We start from the raw sequence: 23,340 nt of genomic DNA, 5'->3' as shown, positions 1-23,340 counted from the left end.
AATTTCCAGGCAACAATAATTAAATGACTACCACACAGTTATTTCAGTTAAATCTTTGATTGTTTTTTCAATAAACAGCAAGGGTAAGAGAATAGTAACAGCGGTCTGACTCATGAACCGCGAACGCAAGAAAACATCACAGGAATGCCCAATCTTTAAAAAAAAAAACTCTCACAGTGACAGTGTCCCTTCAAAATCAACATTTATAACTAATCCCTGTCCCCTATGATAAAATGTGATACACAATGCTAATATTTCACAGAGATCTCCCCAGTGGAGGGAGATTAAAGTATGAGTTTCTCAAAAATTGTGCACATTTCCCCAGAGCCAACAGCTAACATTAGCATCCAAAATGATAGGAGTGAGGTCATTATTCAAATAGTTTCTCTTGTATAACTAGACACTCCGGAGGCCTGCAATCTTAACAACCTCTGAGCTAACTTCAGTTTCACAAGAATAATAAAGAAAATAGTTAAGGCAAGCTTTGTTTAGTTAAACGGAACGTAGAACTTTAAAAGAACCCCTGCTTAGGCATTAAGCACAATTTCACATTAAGCTCATTTCACAAGTGGCGAGCAAAGCTCATCCCTAGCCGGGATTTGATTATTGTCTCTCAGGCATACTCCCAGCCATGAGCCACAGAGCACCTCCTCCAACACCAGCGCATTCCCCTGTGCCAAAAGGCCAGCCTCCCATCGCAGGATTACTCACTGCTATTGGATGATATCACCTTGACGTGCTTTCCGAAATATCCCAGCAGCGCTCTCCCTCGCTACATCATCATAATCATGGCACCAGTGTGGCAGGCACACTTCATCCTCAGCAAGGAATTTGTGCCTCAGAGATACATATGTATACAGTATATACAGCCCATGGCCACACAGAGCTGGAGTCTTGAAAGCAGAAGAATTCAAAACTATTGAGGGACAAGTGAATAGCTTTGTGATATGTTGACAAACGAGTGGTGATGCACTGGAAAAACAAAAAAATAACATTCAAAATGCCTCATCTAAAGTGTAGTACTTGTTGCATTCAAATTTAAATTCATAAATTAACTTTTGTGCACTTTTCACACTGCCTATAACCTGTGCAGCACAGTCCAACTCTGTAATTGTTTGTAACTCCAAAGAGGAGAAAGAGGGATTTTGTCCTAGGAAAGAATGGGGAATCACAATGTTAAAAGCTTGATCTACTGTACATAAAGAGACAAGTGTATGCCTATTACTGTACATAAGCCATTTGACAGAATTAAAACCAATTACATCAAACGCAGACCAAGGTATTCACTGTGATCTTATGTTCTGTGACCAGCAGTGATTTTCGGATGGAATACAAATAAAACATCATAACATATGGATGAAGCTTTTAATGATGCTGTCATCACTATCAAGAGCCAAGTGAAATCAAAAAGTCAAATGATATCATTACAGACAACAAAACACATACAACGTGTATATCTTTATCGATATGAAAAATGAATGGTGTCATGAAAATGCTCTAAATATGTATTACTCTTTGGACACCATGCAAAAAATTAATACATTTGTTTGCATATTTCTTTATTTTATAACAAACATAAGCGAAATATTCTCAAGAAAATACTGATGCAGAAATAATAGGCTTTGGGTACCTCTGCATTCACTTAATTTATACAGATCTTGATTCATGGGGGCACTCCCCTAATTAATGTTCTCTACTTCTGTTTGAAGGAGATTATTTTTAACTTTAATTTAATCTACTTTTATTCATCTCACCATCATTCATCTAAGCAAAAAGAAATCTGTTCTTCCCCGTAACACGGCAGCAATGAGGGGCTTTCCAACTGCAGAGGGATAGCTACTGTAATTCATCCTAACACCTTAACACCAATATCTTAAAATAACTTCAAATATCTCTTGTGTGGAAGGTGCCAAATAAACAACAAACTACAACATGGAATTTAATTATCTCACTATACACAGTACAGTGACAGAAACAGATACCACAACTACTTACTGGTTCTGTAGGAAACGTCCCTTTGAGAGCTAGCAGACGATGCAATATTTAAACAGATCAAAATAGATATGGTCTCCATTAATAATACCAAGATAAAACCCTGAGAAAATATTTTGGCTCAGAGCATCTAGGTCTGTGGTTCCCAGTTTTGGTCCTGGAGGAACACTGTTGCTGGATTTCATTCCAGCTAAGCTCTACAGTACATCTCTGTTGCGAAATGATGGTTACTACTTCTAAAAACTATAGACATTGAAGGTGTCTCTCCACAGCTTTCTTGCTGTTACTTCATACTGAGCAGCTGTGACTTGTTGCCGAACGGATAAGAAACAGACACAGGTGGGTGTGATGTTGTCGGGGTGACACCGTGTCAGGCATGGCCGCACACCTTTTTCAGAGGTGGTTATAGCGTACCTGATTGAGGGCCATTTTGAATTCTTAAAACAGCCACAAGGCCGTTACTTATTACAAATCAAGTTTGACCTTTCAAAAGCTGAAAACAATTTTAAAAATATGTCCGAAAAAGAAAACTGAAATCAAGTAGCCTGTGATTAAGAGCTCTGGGGGGGAACAAACAAACAAAAGACCCAGTGTTCCTCCGGGACCATGGTAGAGACCCGCTTTTCCATCCTGGTTTCAGACAGTATTGTTCACAAGCTGTTGCACAGCTAGGAAAAGAGAAGCTTTTTACCATATAACTAGCTTGTTTTATGCAATAAATCTCACCGCAGACTAATATCAATAATAAGCCATCAGTGATACATATAAAAATGCTATGTATACTTTTACACGAAGAAATGCAGGCTCCAGTACTTTCTAAGGTTGTTTCCAATTTGTTTTAATGTTCATAATGAAATGCATTTGTGTCTACTGTACATTACTGTACATATTTTTTTGAGGTTTTACTACATTTATTCCAGCACTCCTTACATTTTACTTTGCATGCACCGAGATGCTCCCGATATTTAAGTTATTCCTCTTCATGGCATCGTGTCTTACTAGAATCCCTGATCCGCAGCTTCTTTTCATACTCAATACGTATAAATCAGTCTAGCAGGTCACAACAAATGACAGCGCTGATTGAAACTGGCAATGCCTGCAGACAACTATTAAAGAAATAAAACAAAACTCAAAAGTAAAATTAAACCATACGTAATTGTGCTATCACTGCACGACATCAATGGATGGAGGCTAAAAAAAATTTGGAGTTACTATACTGTATAATAAAACAAACAGCAGGGCCACCATTTGTAATTTTAGAATCTCTTTATAGAATCCAAAAGGGAAACCAATCCAGCCACTTAAATTTATTACACACAAGAACATCATCAGCTGCAAACAGAACTATTAATTTTATAAAACTTTACTCAAACATTATCATGCTTAACCATTCTCTAGGGCTGCAACAGATTCTAACTACTTACTTCACATTTACAGTAATTGAAAATACCGGTTTATTACAGTTTTAAAGATCTTAAGGCAACTACCAACAGAAATGTACTATTCTCTATATTTATGCCATCATTCTTAAATTATTTTATTTTCCAGACCATCACATTTAATTGAACTTACATCCAACTACTTTTAATCATCGATCGGTCCAATACAGGTCTATTGTGGGTCCTATCCTGGCAGACATACTGTAGTAACTTAGGTCACACTATGGACAAGGCACCTAACACACACAGAGTCCATAGCAGCTCACACACATGCACACACTGACTGATGCACGCAAGTAGGGGCACAATTTAGAGCCACCAATTAACCTGGAAAGCGTGTTTTTGGACTGTGGGAGGAAACCAGATTACCTGGAGTGAGACCAAGAGGACTTGGGTGGGGAGAACATACCAACTCAGCACAGAAGGCGACCCAGTTTAAAACACAACCCAGGAACCCCAGCAGCTGCGAGGCTGCCGTGAACAGGGCAAAAAAGGTGAGCGAAGCATGACAACTTTAAAAAAAAAGTGAAATCTGAGGGGTTCTGCTTAAAGAAATAACAAAATAACAAACTGGTGTTTTAGATCAATTTGCTGAGTTGTAATTAGTCCAGCAAACTCGCAACTCACCAGTCTTCTCCTTTAATGATACTTCATATTTAAAATAGAACATATGGAAATGCAACAAATACATCATGCTTTAAGACTTTAATTCCAATGATTATATGTGAAATGTCATCAGCTTTAAGCATAATTCAAGGTCTTTTTCTAAGCACTCTAGCATAGGAGTTATTTTCATATCCAATCCACCTAAACCCTGTTCATACTGCAGAAAGGAAATAATGAGGAAAAAGAATAAGTACTGAAGCAAAACCCAATGTCCTATGAGAACTAAAGCTTACACATTTTATTCATTACTATTGAACTCTATGCCATAAAGTAATTTCACACAGAAATTAAATACCTAATTAATCAAAAAAAGACTGGATTTTTATGACAGAGAAGGAAGTTTAGTTAAATGATGAAACCAAGACCTTCAACAACTTAAGAGTTGCCATTCGCCTGATTGTCTGAATATGAGCAGCTTATTGTTTCAGATAATTAGAAACACAAGTTCTAAATGCTTTACCCTCTTCGAAATTTGATTACACTAGGAAACAATTTGTAATTTTTACATCTGTTCAGCACAGTTATTTCCAAGGGGGTTTTATTTATTTTTGAGGAGTAATCCTTTTTCTTTATTTGTTGCTTCATATCAAGACAAGTTGACATACCAACACCTACTGCACACACAACTTCATTAACACCTCCCTTGATGAAAAAGGAGGAAGGAAAAAAATTATAAAAATGGGCTCAAAAGTGCCTCAACCAGTACGGGAGACCGATCACCTCAGGACTGGTTGAGCTCTATGATCCAGGCATTACAGGTTGGAGCCTTGGGTTACCATTAGTTGACTGTGTGACTCAATGCCTTCGAGGGTACGACTGGGAGCGGTCGGGATATTTGATCAGGACACCTATTGGCAAAAAAGCAATCCTGGTGACTTCCTAGTCACCTGTGGCTTGTAATGCCAATTGGAGCAGAACTTTCCTTGAAAGGGCAGTGTAGCCTGTGGCACTCTAATGTGGGCGGGACAGAGGGGTTTGTGTGTACACTTCCTGCTCCCATGTCAGGCTGTGGGGTCAGTAACTCTCCGAGCAGAGGTCTGAAAAACGATTACAGAGTGGGTGGATGTTAACATTGAAAAATAAAGCAAAAAATGAGAGAGGTAAATCAGAATGAGAAGACAACTATAATTATACCAGCATTGAAGTACATTTAATACCCTTTAACAATTTAATTAACAACTTCTTAAATTATTGAGACAAGTTAAATATTATTTCATTTTGTTTTTCAAATGAACCAATACACTGATTATGCAAAGCGCCTCTTAGCTATGATAAAGGAATGTGTTTTTTTAAATATTAAACACTAAGAAATTAGGTTTCTGCTGACCAGAAGAGTGTTCATTTGTTAATCTTCAAGTTTAGCGTTTTGATTGAATTTAGTAAAAAAAAAATCCTCTTCTACTGGGACTGGTTTCTGGATGGCTGTAATAGCCAAAGAGGAATTTATCTCCAGGTCTCTTCTTGTTTTTTAGCCTCTTCCCAAGCAAAACAGTGTGGTGCAAAGCAGACGGGCAGCCCGAAGAAGTCACATTCGTGAATAAAATCTCTATAGCAGAGTGTCAAACTGTAGAAAGCTTTTGTTTTCACATGTTATCTGCCAGTTTGACTTAGCAGCTGATCTGTGCAGAACAGGTTAATCCTTAACCTAGTTTCCAAAGTACACTTACACTGCAGCCATATTGCTAGCACCCTGGGTATATAATAATAGGACATTGCATATAGTTAGGCATACAAATCCACAAAATTATTAATCATAATCCATAGTTCATAGTTTTCTTTACATTTGTCTTACTGTACAAATTCAAACTTTATTCCTCCTTTAATTTTTTTGCTCCTACAAGTACAGCGTTCCTGTCAACACAAATGTAGCAATGTCACAGGAAGTAGTCGACCTGCCCTCAAGGGACATGTGCACACCATGAGCTGAGAGGCAGGAGGCCGCAGACCACAGCTGAGTGACAGCTGAGTGACCGTGAGCACCGGAGCTTTCCAGTGGCTTCCAGGCCATGCTGGAGACAGATGTGGTCACCAGGAATATGGAGGAGTGATGGACTGCAGGAAACCCAGGAGCCCACTTATCCCTCCAGTAAAAGGGAGGTAGTGATAAAGGGAGTCAGTTATGAGAACAGACAGGGGGTAGTGTACGGCCCAGTTGTAATGGTCTGTGCTGGAATGAGTGAAGAAAAGGGCAGGCTAACAATTCTGCGAGATGGGTTTGGATAATAAGCTCAGGAACTCTACCAGTGCCACATGCAAGCCCAGGAATGAAAGAAGAAATATGGAGACTCAGCATGTGGCTTTAAGATTGGTGCAAAGATGATGTCTGGAATAAATTGCATAACTTGAGGTTACTCTCTTAACAGGTAACTTAGTCATTATAGGAATAACTGAGATATGACTAAAGGAAAGGAATTAATATAAACTGAAAGGTCCCACATTTTTTCAGAAAGATATCACAGAATGGCCTGTGGTGTATCCTCTAAGATACAAAAATGAAGCAAAGGGGAACAATCTTCTGGAAAACAGAACATTTAAGGCCTTTATAACAGTTGTATGCTACAGACCATCTTACGATGACATGGGTACATGAAACGCACTTTCTGGTGACATCTGGAAAACAAGTAGCAAAGATGGCATTATTGAGAGTTTTCTATTTTCCACACATTAGGAATATTATGGGCATATTGTGATGAGGAATACAACACAAGCTGCAGCTGTCATGGTTATTAAACAGTTAAACATCACTTTTTAACCCCATTTATAAGTCACCTACTAGGAAAGATATGATAGAACCACTGGGAAATTGTAACCATAATACAGTAACTATTGATGCATATTTTAAATCCCCAAAGCCCAAGCCTAAAATGAGAGTTTCGAATTTTAGAAAAGCAGACCATGAAGGAATGAGACAGAGTTTACAAGCGATGAACTGGGAACAGATGGATACAGAGTCAACAGCAGAAGAACAGTTATACTTCAAAAACAATGTTAATGCCTCAAAATGAATTAATCCTTAAAACAAATTAGTCCCAAGTATGAGAAATTGTGGGCTGGGTAGTTCCATGGAGAAATTAAAATAGAAGGAAGAGTATTCAACAGAATGTGTAAAAAAGGACCAGATTCAAAGACGGAAAAAGAGTACACTAAGCTACAAATACAGCTACAAAAATGTATTGCTTAGAGAATACTCCAACAGAGGCTCAAAATAATGCAAAGCATTTTTCCATTACTACAACAGTAAAAGAACTATAAATGCTGTAAACAGTTACAGCAAAACAAGTAAACAGCTCATGAAATAATAGAAGTTTAATAATAGATTAAAATATTAATTTTCAAATGAGAAGCTCTAAGAATCCAAGGCAATGTAGATACATGAATCAAGAACTTGTTAACAAACAGTAAACAGCCCATCAAAACTTCTAATTGGCTAAATGCAAGTAGTGGTGTACCACAGGGATACATTTTTGGACCTCTGCTCGTGCCAATATTTCTAAAAAGTTACAGTTGTTTAGAAATGTATACTCTGCATAAAAATTATACATACAGTAAATATGGGAGAATTTTGAAATTTGGGCAATATTGGGAAGAAACCTGAACGATACAAATTAACATCAATATATACAAAGTAGCCAATGCAGGCAGCAGAATTATACATGATATATTGCTCTGGATTGATTTAGAGCTGCAGGAAGCTACAATAGTGCTGTTTGTGTAGATACACTATTGCCTCATCCAGACATCGTGGGGCAGTAATGAAAGTAGCATACAGAAAGCGGGGTACATAGAAACAAGTGTAATGGGAAGGTATGCTCAACCATTACAAAGACCTTATTTAGAAATGACCTAACAAGACCATATTTAGAAAAGCGTCTAAATAGCTTTAAAACGTTCTCAAAGAAGAACAACAGGAATTTTTAATCTCAGAGGTATGTCACATATAGTCATGATGAACAAAAAAAAAGTCTCAGCAACCAGAATAGTACTGCAGAAAAAAACTAATGTTGGATACAGTAAAAAAAAACTTTGGTGTTCAACAGTGAAGCTGCAGTGTAAATAGCAAACCTACCGTATCTTACTGTATCTTTGGAAAGATTGCACAAATTGTAAAAACAACTACACACTTACTCGTAAATAGTACCAAAGACCAGTCTTGCTACAGTTGTTCTTTAAACAGGCAGTATTAATCCAGTATCACCAATCTGACCTGAAAACTCACAAGGCAATGAAACCTTTAACTGAAGTTCTGCACGAGCTCTCTGATCTCACCACCTACGTAGTTGTACCTTCACAGTGAACTTGGTCTCTTGCTGACCCTAAGCCACTTATTTACTTAGGGGCAACAGGGTCACATCGAGGTGAATCACACTTCTTCCCCAGCGAATAAGGAGAGGCCTCCGTGGGTCAGAGGCCTCAAAGCAACCAGACTTGAACCAAATCCCACCATCGAACAAAGCACTTCTCAAAAAGAAACAATTCAAAAGGACATCGCCTACGGTTGATATGATCTGTTTTATTTAAGCATGTGCCAACCTTTTACTTCACCGTTCACACAGCAGAGGGAAAGGATAATATATTCAGATAAAAGAGAACGACCAAAGGGCATGGCAATGGCTCACAAATCTTAAAAAAGAAAGGGAACAATATCTAAAACGTTACTAAATAAACCATTCTGCTGGGATGTAATGACGTTTCAACCAGCTAAAAGAAACCAGTTTAAATACACTATAACAAATAAAACGACAGAAAAAACACAACTCGGGTACAAGGTAGGTGTTCACTTGTTTTTAAAGTCGGCAGTCAAGTCTGTTTTTATTTGACCGAACAGCTTGCTTCAAACTGCTCAACACTATGGAAGCCCGTTTCCGCCAGGGAGTAAAAAAAAAACGCGCTATGCTATCTCAGAATTCCGCCTTAGTATCTCAGAATTGCGACTTAGCATCTCAGAATTGCGACTTAGCATCTCAGAATTCCGACTTAGTAAGTCAGAATTCCGACTTAGTATCTCAGAATTGCGACTTAGCAACTCAGAATTCCGACTTAGTAAGTCAGAATTCCGACTTAGTATCTCAGAATTGCGACTTAGTAAGTCAGAATTCTGACTTAGTATCTCAGAATTCCGACTTAGTATCTCAGAATTGCGACTTAGTATCTCAGAATTGCGACTTAGTAAGTCAGAATTCCGACTTAGTAAGTCAGAATTCCGACTTAGTAAGTCAGAATTCCGACTTAGTAAGTCAGAATTGCGACTAAGCACCTCAGAATTCCGACTTAATATCTCAGAATTGCGACTTAGCAACTCAGAATTCCGACTTTATATCTCACATTTGTGACTTCGAAATAGCCGTATTCCATTGTCTGTCCTTTTGTTATTGTAACGGATTCGGGTTCTAGGGCTTGTGCCCTCGCTGCTCCCACCCTAGTTCGTGCCTCGCTGCACTGGCTCGAACCTGAGTCTTGCCAGCTGAGCTAAAGAAGACCTTCTTTTTTAAGTAAAAAAGGACATACAATGGAAATACGTAAAAAGTATGTTTCAGCTTTTATAATTGTGAATTCTTCTGGATGTGAAGTGCCTATTTCTGTATCTTATTTCATATTCTGTCTACGTAAATAAAAACTATTTTAAAAAGCCCACCGTGCACTATTCCATCCGGGTACTATGGAAGCCTCACTGGCGGAAATGGGATTCTATAAAAATTAGTGTAATTAATTTGATTTTTATCAGGGCACTGTACAGGACAAGTCTTCAGGCTTATAGATCCTATGATCCTGTACGATTCATGAAAATAGTGTAACGGAACGGCCGACATACAGGTTGTACGATCTGGTTGCAGTACACCACCCTCCCCTGCGCATAACAGGGATGCTGGGGTTAAAGAAAGTGAGCCAGTGCAGCGAGGCACGAACAAGGGTGGGAGCGGCGAGGGCACAAGCCCTAGAACCCGAATCCGTTACAATAACAAAAGGACAGACAATGGAATACGGCTATTTCGAAGTCACAAATGTGAGATATAAAGTCGGAATTCTGAGTTGCTAAGTCGCAATTCTGAGATACTAAGTCGGAATTCTGACTTACTAAGTCGCAATTCTGAGATATAAAGTCGGAATTCTGAGTTGCTAAGTCGCAATTCTGAGATACTAAGTCGCAATTCTGAGATACTAAGTCGGAATTCTGACTTACTAAGTCGCAATTCTGAGATACTAAGTCAGAATTCTGAGATACTAAGTCAGAATTCTGAGTTGCTAAGTCGGAATTCTGAGATACTAAGTCGGAATTCTGAGTTACTAAGTCGCAATTCTGAGATAGCATAGCACGTTTTTTTTTTCCTCCCTGGCGGAAACGGGCTTCCATACAACACAGCAAGCACTCAGATAAGGTTAGGACAGGAAGCTTCATTTGACTATTCCCATTGCTGGACGGAGGATCGGCCACAAAACATATTTCAGCATGCCTTTCACATGGAGCTTGGGTTGTGAAACTTTAGGGAATCATGACTGGCTTGTTTGGGATTAGAAGGGGATTAAGTTATGTGGAAACCAGGACTTTTTTGGGGGGGTTTTAGTGCAGATGCGCAACAGGTAAAACAAAAGCCCACTTGTCTGAAAGTGAGGCTGACAGACTGCAGCCTGTTCAGACCCTTCTGTATACAGCAGGAACCAGTGCAGTTGTTTGCTTACATACATAATGACCGAATATATAAATATAAGTAAGCAAAGATGTCTTCGTTTGGAAAACTAATTAGCTGAGTGTGGATACAAAAGAGGAGAAACTACGACATGAAACCTGACCTTTTCACTATTACGGATTAGCCTGTCAGAGCTAAAGTAAATTACTAAATTTCCAATGGGTTTGCTGATTATTGAAAGCTTTACAATAATCAGTTTCAAAACACTACATGAAATGTATATCCTTATAGATTTAAATACTTACATTGCTTTACCAAATAACTAAACAGTTTTTCTATGTGCTACAACATTTAAAGAATTTGCACATGTATGTACTTCTTTAAAGTTATAAAACAGTAGAGGCTATTTTTATTATAAAAATCAACAATACATTACAGATTCCAAAGACATTTATAAACATTGTATAAGTTTTTTTGTAACATTAACACGGTTTTTATTTTTAGAAAAAAGCACTTTAGGATTGCTGTATATTTCAGTTTCAACCACATTTATGCGCAGCAACACAAAAATCTGTTTATGTGTTAATCCTAAAATTGAAGTGGTCTCGAAGCACATTAGTTACAGTAATAAAAGATGTCTCTTCACCTTTGGAGAAAAGGGGATGGGTTTTGTAAAACCTTTTTTCTTTCGATATTTAGTTTTAATGCTTAGGGACTGATTACAGGTGAAGACATATTCTAAATAGCTAAGTGCTGTCTTTGTTCTGGAGAGTAAAACACAAAGCAAGCACAAGGCTGACAAACATACAGTATCCGTGTTGAAAAGAAGCCATCTCATCTCCACTAACATCACCAGGATAACTTGAAGCACCAGCCAGTACAAAAACGTATCCAGGACCGATTTAATATGAACTGCTTCGCATTTATAAGTGCAAAACTAGGATTACAATAAAACTGTGCTACAATTCTGTAGCTTTACAGTCTATAGATTGTATTCAATCATATTGTAACCTGCTGAATAGAATGGCTCTCCTGAAAGTCACAGCTACCCAATTATACCCCATGCTTTAAAATTAGGGAAATCTCTAAAGCACGTTAAAGTAGATGTATCAGGACTGAATAACACAATAAAACACAATAATCAATAAATAACACAATAAAACCAAATAATTCATTGTCCTGAAGAGTTTTGTTTTTCTTGAACAACCTATTTTGCATTCAGTCAGACCAAGACAGCTTGCAATCTTCCAGCCATCCACATGATACAGTACGTACTGTACTGCCACGTGTACCTTTTAAAAGATTGTGTTTCACTTCTTCTCACTCAGTCCATCACACTGACCAAGAAACATTATCTGGGAAATGAGAGCCATGAGCACTTTAGCACAAAGACCACATAAAATGTACTTGGTAATCCATCTAGCTTTGTCACAAGAATACATTTTCTCATAGCACAGTATAAACTTGCATAGATCTCACCCTCCACAAAACTAAAGATTTCCATAGTTTCATAACAATACAACTCAGACTGGAATCCCCAGGAGATGTAAAGGAAAGGGAATCCCCAGCTAGCACCTATGCAGCAGTCTGTGCACACCTGCACTTGACCCAGGGGACATTCCAGGCAGTGGAAATCTGGCAGACTTTATGAAGACAAACTGCGCTTGTGCAGTACATAGCAACACACTGCATTGCACAGAGATCGCATCTGCTCACCTACTCGCGACGAGGGGCAGGGGTAGAAAAAACAGGGAGCCAAGATTATTTTATTATTCTAAAATAACCAGGGAGACAGTGCTGTATAATAGCGCTGGACTTAAGATATTTCCTTACATGGCAGACAGCAGTGAAGTTAAATGTACAGGCTGAGCTCAGGGTTGATGACCTACCTGTTACAGTCTTGGTTTTCACAGGGCTGCTGGCGTAGTCAGAGGCCTGATTCGATGGCTGCTTCAACAAAGGCGTGCTTCCCACTGACTGGTCATCCTCCTTTTTCTTGGTCCCAGGTATAGCAAGGGGCACTGCTCCTGCTGGCTGTAAAAACACCGCGCCACAGCGCCTGTCACTTGTACTCCTCAGATAAACCACACGCCTCAACCTGCACCCACTACACTTTTGAGTCTCAATACATACACACTGCAATACAATAACAGCAGTCTTTTTTGCAGATTTACCAATGCATTGCTTATCTGTCAATAATGATACTGAATAACACACCCTGGACTCAATCAGGAACAAAAACACATTTCAATGAAGCAATAATACCTATATGTTTAGGGTAGACGACAGTGTAATGAGGCCTTTTCAGAAACACACTGAGAAACGTATCTTTTTTTGTACTAATCAGTAAATACATTTTTTTTTATTTATGATGAATACATATCCAGCCAAAACGATGACAAGTAACACAATGGGAACCTTGGAGCTCCAAGTTAAACAGGAGAGCGCCTGCAGCAGGTACGTTTATCTTTTAACTTCAGTACAAAGCCCTGCCACATGATGGAAAACCTCTCTAAACCAGCTCGCTTTCCAAAAGCTGCTGTAATGCAGTAGCAATGTGGAATAAGTAACTGGATAGTGTACTCGCACACACACAAAAAATATTTAAAAGGCTTCAGCTCTAAAACATTAGATTACAAATGACAGGAGCATCCATTCCTGTTCCTGGGGGAGGGTGGGATTGAGTTGCAAAATTGGTCCAATAAATGAGCTGACACTGATTCAGTTAATTAACAGCAGAGTTGGGAATAAAAGATTAGAAAATTTCCATTAAAACATTACATTTAACTGCACACAGTTTAAGCCATGTATTGTATCACTTACGAGTTTCGTTAATTCAAGCTCATTATTTACAGGTCAGATCATATATTTCAAAACGCAGCAAAACAACTGTGAAGTGCCAAGTTGCAGCCTCTGTGTTATACAGTAGTGTAGCCATGTCACACTTCCTTGAGCATCACTACTGGGTTTCTCCTCCCACAGTCTCGCCTTCAAGATGATGACCTGCGGACACGCTGTCACTGACCGCTCATCTCCACCACACTTTCAGCTCGTCTTCATGTCTGAGCGCCTGCCTGATCCCGGCATTTATGATTTTTCGCCCAGAACAAGGACAATCGTTTTTATTATAGCACCTTCTAAATACATCTAAATAAATAAATGCAGAGGTGGAGTGGCCCTGAATTCAGCACGTGTCTGACCACTGGCTGGTAAATAACTAAGAGACAAACGATCAACAGGTGCAGCTCTTGTCATCTCTCCTTGTAGCTGCCAGTTCCTCTGTACCTGTTCATGGTGTTACATGCTGTCATGCAAAACAATGACTTTTAATTTGAGTGCACACACGGAACATGTCCTTCTGTGTGATGGGAGAGTGATGGACATGCAATCGTTTCTTATCTGTTTTTTTGGGGGGTGGTTTTAGTAATTATTGCAGAGCACTCCTTCACCTTTCTTGTCTGAATGAACCAACATCCGACTGATGAGACAATCACCCTGACCCTCCCTGGACTCTATAAGGTCACGTTCTGAAGGCTGTATGCAGCCTGCCGACTGAGAAAGGTGATAACTGAATGGAGGTAACCGAGCTAAAATTCCTTTAAGAAGTATCTTAACTGGTTATTTCGTTTTGAAATGGACAGACTGTGTGTATATATTGTGTGTCCATCATCAACAATCACTCAGGGTTATAAAAACAAACTCTAGGACAAATCCTTGACAACTGTCCTTCAAAGTAAACACTGTCTTATCTAAATCTTTGGGACCTTGAAATATATGTTGATATTCAAACACGTAAAAGGCTATCCTTGAATTTTAATTTTTTTAAGCTTTAGAATTGGCTTTTATTGTCATCAAAAAAACAATGCTTCGGAAAATCAGCAACATATGCTGTACTGAGGTGTAACACAACCAGCCCACAGAACCAAGGCAGGCAAAGTAAAACTTTAAAGATGACTTCAACTTACCAAAGCTTTGAGTTTTTTTCTCAACATAGTATAAATCATGGACAACCTATTAAAAACGTTAACTACCAAACACAATATACATCATAATAAAAAACTGCTATGTTCCCTTTCGTATTGTTCTCACTTTTCTTACACCTTTTTTATTAATAGAGCATGTCTCAATTTCAGGAGTAAAAAATAAGTATGTATTTGTGCAGCCCAAAATGCTTTATTTTGTGAATAGAAAAAAAAACTTTCTGTTTTGACACTGGCAAGCAACAGGCGTAGAGTACACGGGACACCAGTCCATTGCAGGGCAGACACACACAAACACCAAGGCCCATCTTCTTTCAAAGTTTATTAAAGACAAAAATGTCAAAACCCCAACCGTGACGCCTGTCAAGCAGTTCAAAGCTGTGCAGGCAGGGAAGGTATGCAGAGCAGCATGAAAGCACACGGAGAAATGAAAGGGCATCACTCAGCTGCTGAGGGCAGCTAGGGGGCGATCGCTGTTACCTGTTGCATCGGCCGACCACTTCCCTTCTGAGGCTGGTGGAGAAGCCAATCGCAAAAGATGGGGTCCATGTTGACCGCAATGCCCTGAACGCTAAGCAGCAGGACAGCACCTACGAAACATTAAAAGACAGCGAGATGTCACCTCTCATGTGCTAGACCTTACACGTAGAAGCAGCGTTATTACCATGTAGCCTGATCTTGTCTGATCAAAGAAGCTTAGCGGGCTTGAGCCTGGTCAGCACTCAGACAGATAACTCCTAAGGAAATCCAGGCAGCTGCTGCAAGTTGGTAGGCACATGTAGTCTGATTTCCTCAGATGTCAGGAGTTAACCGAAGCTGAGCCTGGCCAAGAAGAGTGGTGGGACAGGAGACCTCCAAGGAAAGTCAGGCAGCTGCTCTTGGTGGTGGTGGTGGTGGTGGTGGGATCAGCAGGTGAGACTCTTCCGTCAGGCCTAGAATTTCCAGGCCAATACCCCAGTATGATGACAGGGGACACTGTGCCGTCCCTCAGATGAGACTTAAAACGAAGACCCACACTATCATTTACGACTTAACTATTAACTATTGCAGTGTTCTTAAATACCCCAGGGTTCTGGCTATTTTCCTCTCTCAAGCCTGAGCCTAAGATGGCCTGCCTGAAATTTCCTCCTTAATTCAACTACTCCTCCACCTGAAATGCTGCACATTGGAGCCACTATGTAAAATTCAGATTGTCAAATGTTTTGCCTTTTTCTCTCAACTGCCTACAGTAATTTTCAAAATACCAGAGAGAGATACAAAAAGGGCACCTTACCAGTAAAAAAGACTTACAAGACAACACAGAGAACTAACACTTGTACAAATGCATTAAAATAAAAGAATATTTTAGCACTTTACATCAACAGAACAATTTCTTGATCTCTTTCAAGATCAAGAGCAACTTCAATGCAGTACTGTACTATAACGTGTTTGGAACAAAGTTGTATGTGTCTGACACTACGTAATGTGTTACATGTTAAAATAAATGCTCCAGAATAACTCCCATTTTATTGAGTTGAGTTATTTGGTGTAGTTTATCCTGTTAGAAAACATTTACACCATTGTTTAACTGGCACTGCATATTAAAAGCATGCAGTTTAGACAGCGAAGAACAGTTTGTTTCAATTGTGTGCAAAGTGTTTTAATTCTAAGCCAAACATAACATTTTCTTTTGATAAATCTCTGTGAAACTTGAGACTTTCTAGGGGTTTAGTTTATTCTTAAAAATTAATCTTTACCAACAATATCAGCCTGAGGTAATGCATTAGGACTCTATCAATAATGACTGCCATGCCTTGGGGATTAAATGAAACTCTGGAGTTTGCTATGGAATGCTTAAGACTTATGATAAGAGATCATTTTGTTCCTCTGATGAATTTCTTTATCCAAATGTTCTGTTTCAGACCTTGAAGAACTCTTGCATAAGCACAGTGTCAGCATCTTGTATTACATCAGGACACCCCAAATGCATAGCAAGAAAACTCTGTACTGCACATACAGCGCACTGCACTGGTTCATATTTCAAAACGTATCGGCTGCTGTGGACATAAAATTGTACACCTTAAGAAAAAAACGATCTGTTCACTGCAAAATCACATTTTCTGCACAAACTGCGTAGTTTTTCCCCACAGAGTCAATGTTAATTTCACAGGGCCAGTGTGTTGATCATATTATCTACAAGGGTAGGTTAAGATTGAATGGTTGTATACTGACTCAATATAGTCAACTTCTCTGGTCCCCAGGTTGTAATCCATTGGACCATGTCCAAGCACTCTTATACTTGCTCACATGTAAATATTATCTAGGGGCAGGGGGCTTCTCTTGATGACTGCCCCTGGGGTAGAGACATTTTGTCCATGTGTTTTGTCCAGGTGGCTAGGAGACGTTACTATGACTGCAGCAGCAGCTGGGTGACATGGCATTTGTGTAACAGAGATGGTACACAGTACTGACTTAATCCAGCGGGGAGCCACTCACACAATGAAGAAAAAATGGATTTGGAAGCTCAGTACAGATTGACAAACAATTCTCTTCAAAACTGGGATTTGTTCTCACTCTGGCCTCTAGATTGGCATCGATCTCTTCTTCAGCGTAATTCCCAGTTTTCTATGAGCAATGACACGGTTGTGCAGCACATCATCAGAGCAATAATATGAGCATTTCAGAGCTGAGACCTTGCACACTTAAAAAAGAAAAAGATCTGTCATGGAAATTAATCCTGACAAGTCTGGTTAATTTTTAAGCCAAGTAGCTAAACAAAACATTACACCAACATGTGCTATGTGGTTAATAACAGTCCCAGTGATGATGTGATTGAAAGGTGTCTCAGAGCCCATCCACTGCATGTTCAGCAGGTGTTTCTCGGAGAGCTCATATTAGCCCAACCTGTTGACACAAGTGTAATATTCCAAGTGCGAGTTAATAAGAGCTGATTTAGTGCGCCTCAGATGAGAGAAGTGTCACTGGGAGAGAGGCACATAAATACACAGAGCCGCGGTGCAGGAAGGACGCTCGCTCGTTTGACTGAAAACAGATCTTGAATAAATCAACCAAGTGGAAGCCGTGCACATTCTGCGTCCATGTGGCTCTGGAGCAGCAGAAGGGGCTGTGGAGAGGAATTAGCTGGGAGTTATTTTACTGTGCCAAAGGACTCAGTGGTATGCATTCCAGAGGAGCTTTATCAATTAGCCATCCTTGGGCGCCGCAATCATTATCACTCATCGTCGTGAAGAATGAAGCTCTGCGAGGTTAGAAGGTTCAAATTTCCTGGATAAGTTGCTTTTTTAAATTAAAATGTTTCACTGTTTGTCAGTTTTATACCTCACCTGACAAGCCCGTAAAATCGCCCCTAAAGAATCTGTTTAACCCAAGGTTGGACAGCATTTTACCCTGAGCCAGACGGAGATAGCAGACACATCGATCTAAATAAAAGAGGAGTTAATTCGTTTTAATTAACATGCCAGACAGATATGGGCATGCATATCTCTTTTTATGGTAAGGAGTCCCTTTCCTATCAGTCCAGTTCATCACCATCTGTTAATCAGATGAGTCATTTGTAATGCATACATGTATTTTTTCTCGATTTTTCATGTTCACTGCTCATTTTCAACCTTAAAATGCTAGACATTCTCAGCAAGTCATCAGAAACAGTGTAGACAGATGATGTTTGGGATAGGATGAGAGAGCTCTAATTGTTCTCCAGATGTTGATAAGGTCTGCTGTAATGCAATATTCCTCCAACATTATTTCCAGTTCTATAGTGTTGAAAAGCAAAACAATTTCAACTTAGCCTTCACAGCCACATAAATCTGTAGCAGTAATATCAAACAATCATAGACTGAAATATCAGCTGTTATCTATTTCAGCTGTTAAGATGGCAACTTAGCAACAATAGATAACACATCAGCAGCATTAACTAAAAACTTATCCACTTAGGAATGTCCCATTTATTGTTAGCAATTATTAAATAAAAAACATCACTCCCCCAATGACTTCAACCGCAACATTTTTCAAGATAAATTTTTCTAGGAAACTCGAAATTATTTATTTTATTTTTACAAGAACAAAGAGCTTCATACCATCTCAGAGAGCATATAAACGTCAAATGAGAGAAGTGAAATGTCTGGAGTAGTATGCAGTTATGGTTATTTCAATGACTACTATACTATAACATTTTAAACAGTGTAAGAATTTTTCAGCTGTTCGATTTAAACGCTTTAAATAATTCCTTACACGTACAGTAAATGGCACGTTTCTGGACACTCCGCTCAAAGTGCTTTAAAGGTAATGTGGACTATCCTCCACCTCCACCAGTGTGCAGTCCCACCTAGGTAATGCACCACTACACTCCCCACACACCAGCTCTCAGTGGGGAGGAGAGCAGAGTGATGAAGCCAGTTCAGAGATGGGGATTATAAGGAGGCCATGACTGGTAAAGGCCCGAGGGAAATTTTTTTTCCAGCACTTTTTATAATAATTATAATAATCATAATTAACTAATTAATTATAAATTTGGACATACTTTTTAACATGCTAAGCTTAGGTTTGAAGATGAAACTTTTCCTCTATAGATCATTAGGATTCAAGGCAAAGAGGAAAGCACCAGTACAGAATGTGGCTCAGCTCCATTCATGCAAAGAGGTACCTCCATTCCCTGGGAAAAGTACCCTGTACGTGGTACATAATGCACACCCACCCACTAGCTAAAAAACTTCTGCCAAAGACCTCAACTCCAGTTTGCATATACCAGGTCTATAATTCCTCTTTCCACTGCCTACAAAACCACACAAACTTTCTCTGTGATTTAATTCAGAACTATGCAAGTCAAAAATCACGGTCAGTGAGATTTTGGATTAAAAAAAAAAAACAGAACGGATTCAACTTGGACATCCAAAGTGATATTAACAGATGAAACGCAGTCTTGGGAGCCAACATCAGCTGATTACCAAACGCTGCGAAATCAGGGGAAGTCAATGGTGCTGTGTTTTTCCCCTCCTCAGGGCACTCAGTTTTCACATCTGCCGCCCAGGCCCAAGCGCTGTCCAGATCGCAAAAGCTGAGAGGACTGCGTGGGACCGGTCTTGAAACACTCCTTGGCAATCTCAAGGGCTTCAGCTCCTGGACCCATTCCCCACAAAGTGGCACAAATGAGTTCCCAGTGAAGGTGCACAGAGACACTGCAGATGGAAAAGTGATCCATGACTTCTGATCACTTGTATTTATCCTGAATTCCTAGACCTTACTTTTGAAATCCTTTTCCTTTAAAGACGACGCTGACGATGCCGCTCAAAAGATTTGTTGTTTTTCTTTTTAAGGCACGGCACAAACTGACGGTAAGGACCGTCACGTTTTAACATTGACAAGCAAAGACATAACACCGTTCATTAAGTTTTTTTCTGGTCTGACAAATTCAAACTAATTTATAGAAGCCACTTTTAAAAAAATCTAGCTCCTCAACTGACTGATACACTCAGACAGCCACAAATATTCAGTATGTACAGTTGGTGAATAATTTTGTTGAAAAGACTTGACATTGCCCTATTATAAAGCTAACTGCATGAAAATGACCACCACTGTCAGACTGATCTCATCATTATCGTTATCCCGGTCGCTGACGTACTGTGCAGCATCTAAGAGGATCAGAGTAAGATTTGTATGCTCTGGTGTGGACTCGTTTAGCATACATATTTGGACACATGCAAGTATGCTCTGGTGTGGACTCACAATAAAAAAAATACTTTATTTGTTCAAAATCAAGTCAGTGAAAAAACAGCAAGTTGCTCATTAGGTATTTTGCTCCTTGAAAAAATCACTGCACTCTCTTATTTCTCTCTCTGAATTAGGAAGCAGATGATTCAATAAGTAATAAGTAAATCTGGGGGATAAGAAAAGTGGATGATGTCCCTGGGAAATGGAAACTGTATTTAAAGACACTTTTTTCCTTTCCCGCAGTAGATTGAAGACTACCATCCTTACAAAACAGCTATAAGTGATTGCACATTTTGACTATTTAGCAATTTGAACTAATGGGTTCAGGCTGAAGATATTTCACTCTGATTCTCTAAAAGGATTTAAATCATGGTGCATTAAAACTTTGCGCACATTAGTTACACTGAATGAAAAGCAGCAAGGAGAAAAATCTAATCAAATTACTACTTTCATCTTCAAGTCTTATAATTCTGAATACTAGCAGGCAGGTTTTTGTAACATTGCAAAAATATCAACATATACCTCTGTACCGTAGGAGCTGCTCCAGTACATTTTCAGACAGAAACATCAAACGTATCTCCAACCTAGTTCAGTCAGCTTTATAATTTACAAAAGAACCTAAGAAAGGCTAAAAACAAAAGGCAGCCATGCAACCCACCTAGTTTGTTTCGTAGTTTAGTAGCTAAGTGAACCTAAAATTCAGTCCAGATGTCTCTTAAAGGAACCCAGAGATTGGGCCTCAACCACCTGTCCAGCTGCTCGCAATTCTTTGCATAAAGAAGAATTTTCAATACTCTGACCCAACTGAATTCTCCTCCAGTTTCCAATTGCGACACCACACCCTTGTCTCGTGAGGTAACGTGAAACAATCCCGCAAGATTCTCTTTTTTTTTGTTCTTGACTGAAGAGATTTAGCTCCCTTCAGTCTGTGTCTGCTAATCTCCTGGTGGACTGGAATCACAAGAGCGCTCTTGTCCTGGAAATGATGCCCGGCCATCAAGGGGCTATTGACAAAGGGACGATTCAGACCAGCTGGCTTGTCTTCGGGAGGCGGGGGGAGACCAGATCACCCACAGAAAACCCTTGTGCACACAGGGAGAACAGGTCTCCCACCAGGCGACCCAGCCCAGAATCAAAGCCAGGACCCAAGAGCTGTGCGCCTGTAGTGCTTATGGACACACCACTGTGCCGTGCCACTCACAGAGAATAATTCAACCTAAAAAAGGACTACACTACAGCTGCAACTTATTAATCAAGACTCCACATCTGGCAAAAAGGACTCCCGTGAGAAGGTCACAGTCCTTATTTGCAGGTTTCACCAGACAGGCACCAGGACAAGGTCAACAGCAGCATTACCAAAAACGCCTAAATAATCTCAACAGCCACGTTGAACTGAAAACTATTTGCAGTTTTTAACATACGGAAGAGTAACGTACAGCACTTTCCTCCTTAGGTTTTAAGGGCGAGTTTGCATTTTTCACCCCAGGAACAGCAGCAGGCGCCGTGCAGTTGTTCTGAAGGAGGGACATACAGAATTTCAACAGATAATGGCATATCTTCAAGGCCGCAGGAAGCCTTAACTCCTGACCACTTTGTTTTGCTTTGCTTCCTATTAAAACCACCAACGTTTGAGCCAAGTCTTAGGCCACCTGCAGAGCATAACAACCGAATTATATCAGCTGGTTAGTAATAATAATCCATGGCACAGACCCAGAGTGATGATCCAGCTCTGCATCAATATATAAGTGCTTCTGGCAAAATTGCTTTACTGAGCTAGTTATTTCAGAATAAATTTAGGACTTAAAAGGTGGAGGGAAAAAAAAAGACTGTTAAATTAGAGCCTAGAATAAAAACTTTATAGACAACAAAATGCTTACTCATAAGGAAGCTTTGGCAACTCCCTCAGCAAAGAAAAGAGGATGAAGCAAGCTATACAATAAATGCAACAAGGGAGATGGCTTCAGAATAACTTGTAGGTGCAGAGCTAAAGCAGAAAACTGTATATATGTTTTTATCAACAGGCTCTCCCGAAGCACCTTCTTCCAACAGTATTGCAGATCCAGTATGATTAGCCAATTAGAATGCCAAACGATCATGAGCAAACAGCGCATCTCAAGAATGGTTCCTCAAAGACAAGTATTGAGAATAACTAAAATGTAAAGAGACATATAGCTGCCATGGACAGATAGATTATGGAGAGATCCAAAAAGAAAATAAATTGCTCCCATGAAATTCGAAGGCCTGGTTAAGTGTTTTCCGTCTAGACTTGCAAAATCCCTTAGAGGGTTTCTCCACCATTCCTACAGCAGTCCAACTTCATTTCAGCATAAGAAATACAGCTAATAATGTATTTTTTTCATCACAGCTGGCCTATCCAATAAATCGATCTGATTTCCTCATCAAAGACTCATAAGAAAGCACCCTTTTCCAGTACATTATTAAACAAGCAAGATTCAGCCTGGAAGGTAATTCATTGGAAAGACCAATGCTACTTATCTGGTATAACTATTTATAATGGGAAAAGGCAGTCAATTTGCATTAAGGACAGATTGAAAATCCAACAGGCCCGATATATACTTTGCCTGAAGATCCCTAGGTGATCTCTTATTTCAGTTTATTAAGGGATTTAGAAGGGCAAGCTGAAGAAGTCAGAGACAGTCTTGCTATATAATCACGTGCAAAAACAAAAAAAAGTATCACCTTATAGCAAAAATTCCTCTTTCTTTCACATACGTTTTTTTTACATTCCGCTGAAACCTGTATGTTAAGCGTCTCATGGTTGGTTGGAGACAACTGATGAGGGAATGTAAGTGGACATTTGTTTTTACATGTCATCTAAATGGCATTCAAATGAAGAATAGTGGAACTTAAGAGGGGCCATCAGGTAATGATCAGTAGGCAAAGCTTATGAAAAATGTTTACAAACAACATCAA

The 23,340-nt window shown here is 39.4% G+C and overlaps 1 protein-coding gene across 3 annotated transcripts in view; it reads right to left on the bottom strand.

Annotated features, from left to right (window-relative positions):
• The window catches only part of LOC102694431 (intermembrane lipid transfer protein VPS13B), a 325,472-nt gene that overhangs the window by 171,084 nt on the left and 131,048 nt on the right, over window positions 1-23,340 (bottom strand). For all 3 annotated transcript variants that reach the window (XM_006636105.3, XM_015357899.2, XM_015357901.2), the window contains 2 exons: window positions 15,181-15,290; window positions 12,610-12,754 (listed from right to left, as the gene is read on the bottom strand). In XM_006636105.3, the coding sequence (XP_006636168.2) occupies window positions 12,610-12,754; window positions 15,181-15,290 (255 nt within the window). The remainder of the gene's footprint in view (window positions 1-12,609; window positions 12,755-15,180; window positions 15,291-23,340) is intronic.

The sequence above is a fragment of the Lepisosteus oculatus genome, chromosome 10, assembly GCF_040954835.1.
Source record: "Lepisosteus oculatus isolate fLepOcu1 chromosome 10, fLepOcu1.hap2, whole genome shotgun sequence".
Lineage (NCBI taxonomy): Eukaryota > Metazoa > Chordata > Actinopteri > Semionotiformes > Lepisosteidae > Lepisosteus > Lepisosteus oculatus.
This window is presented reverse-complemented; position numbering and strand designations above follow the sequence as displayed.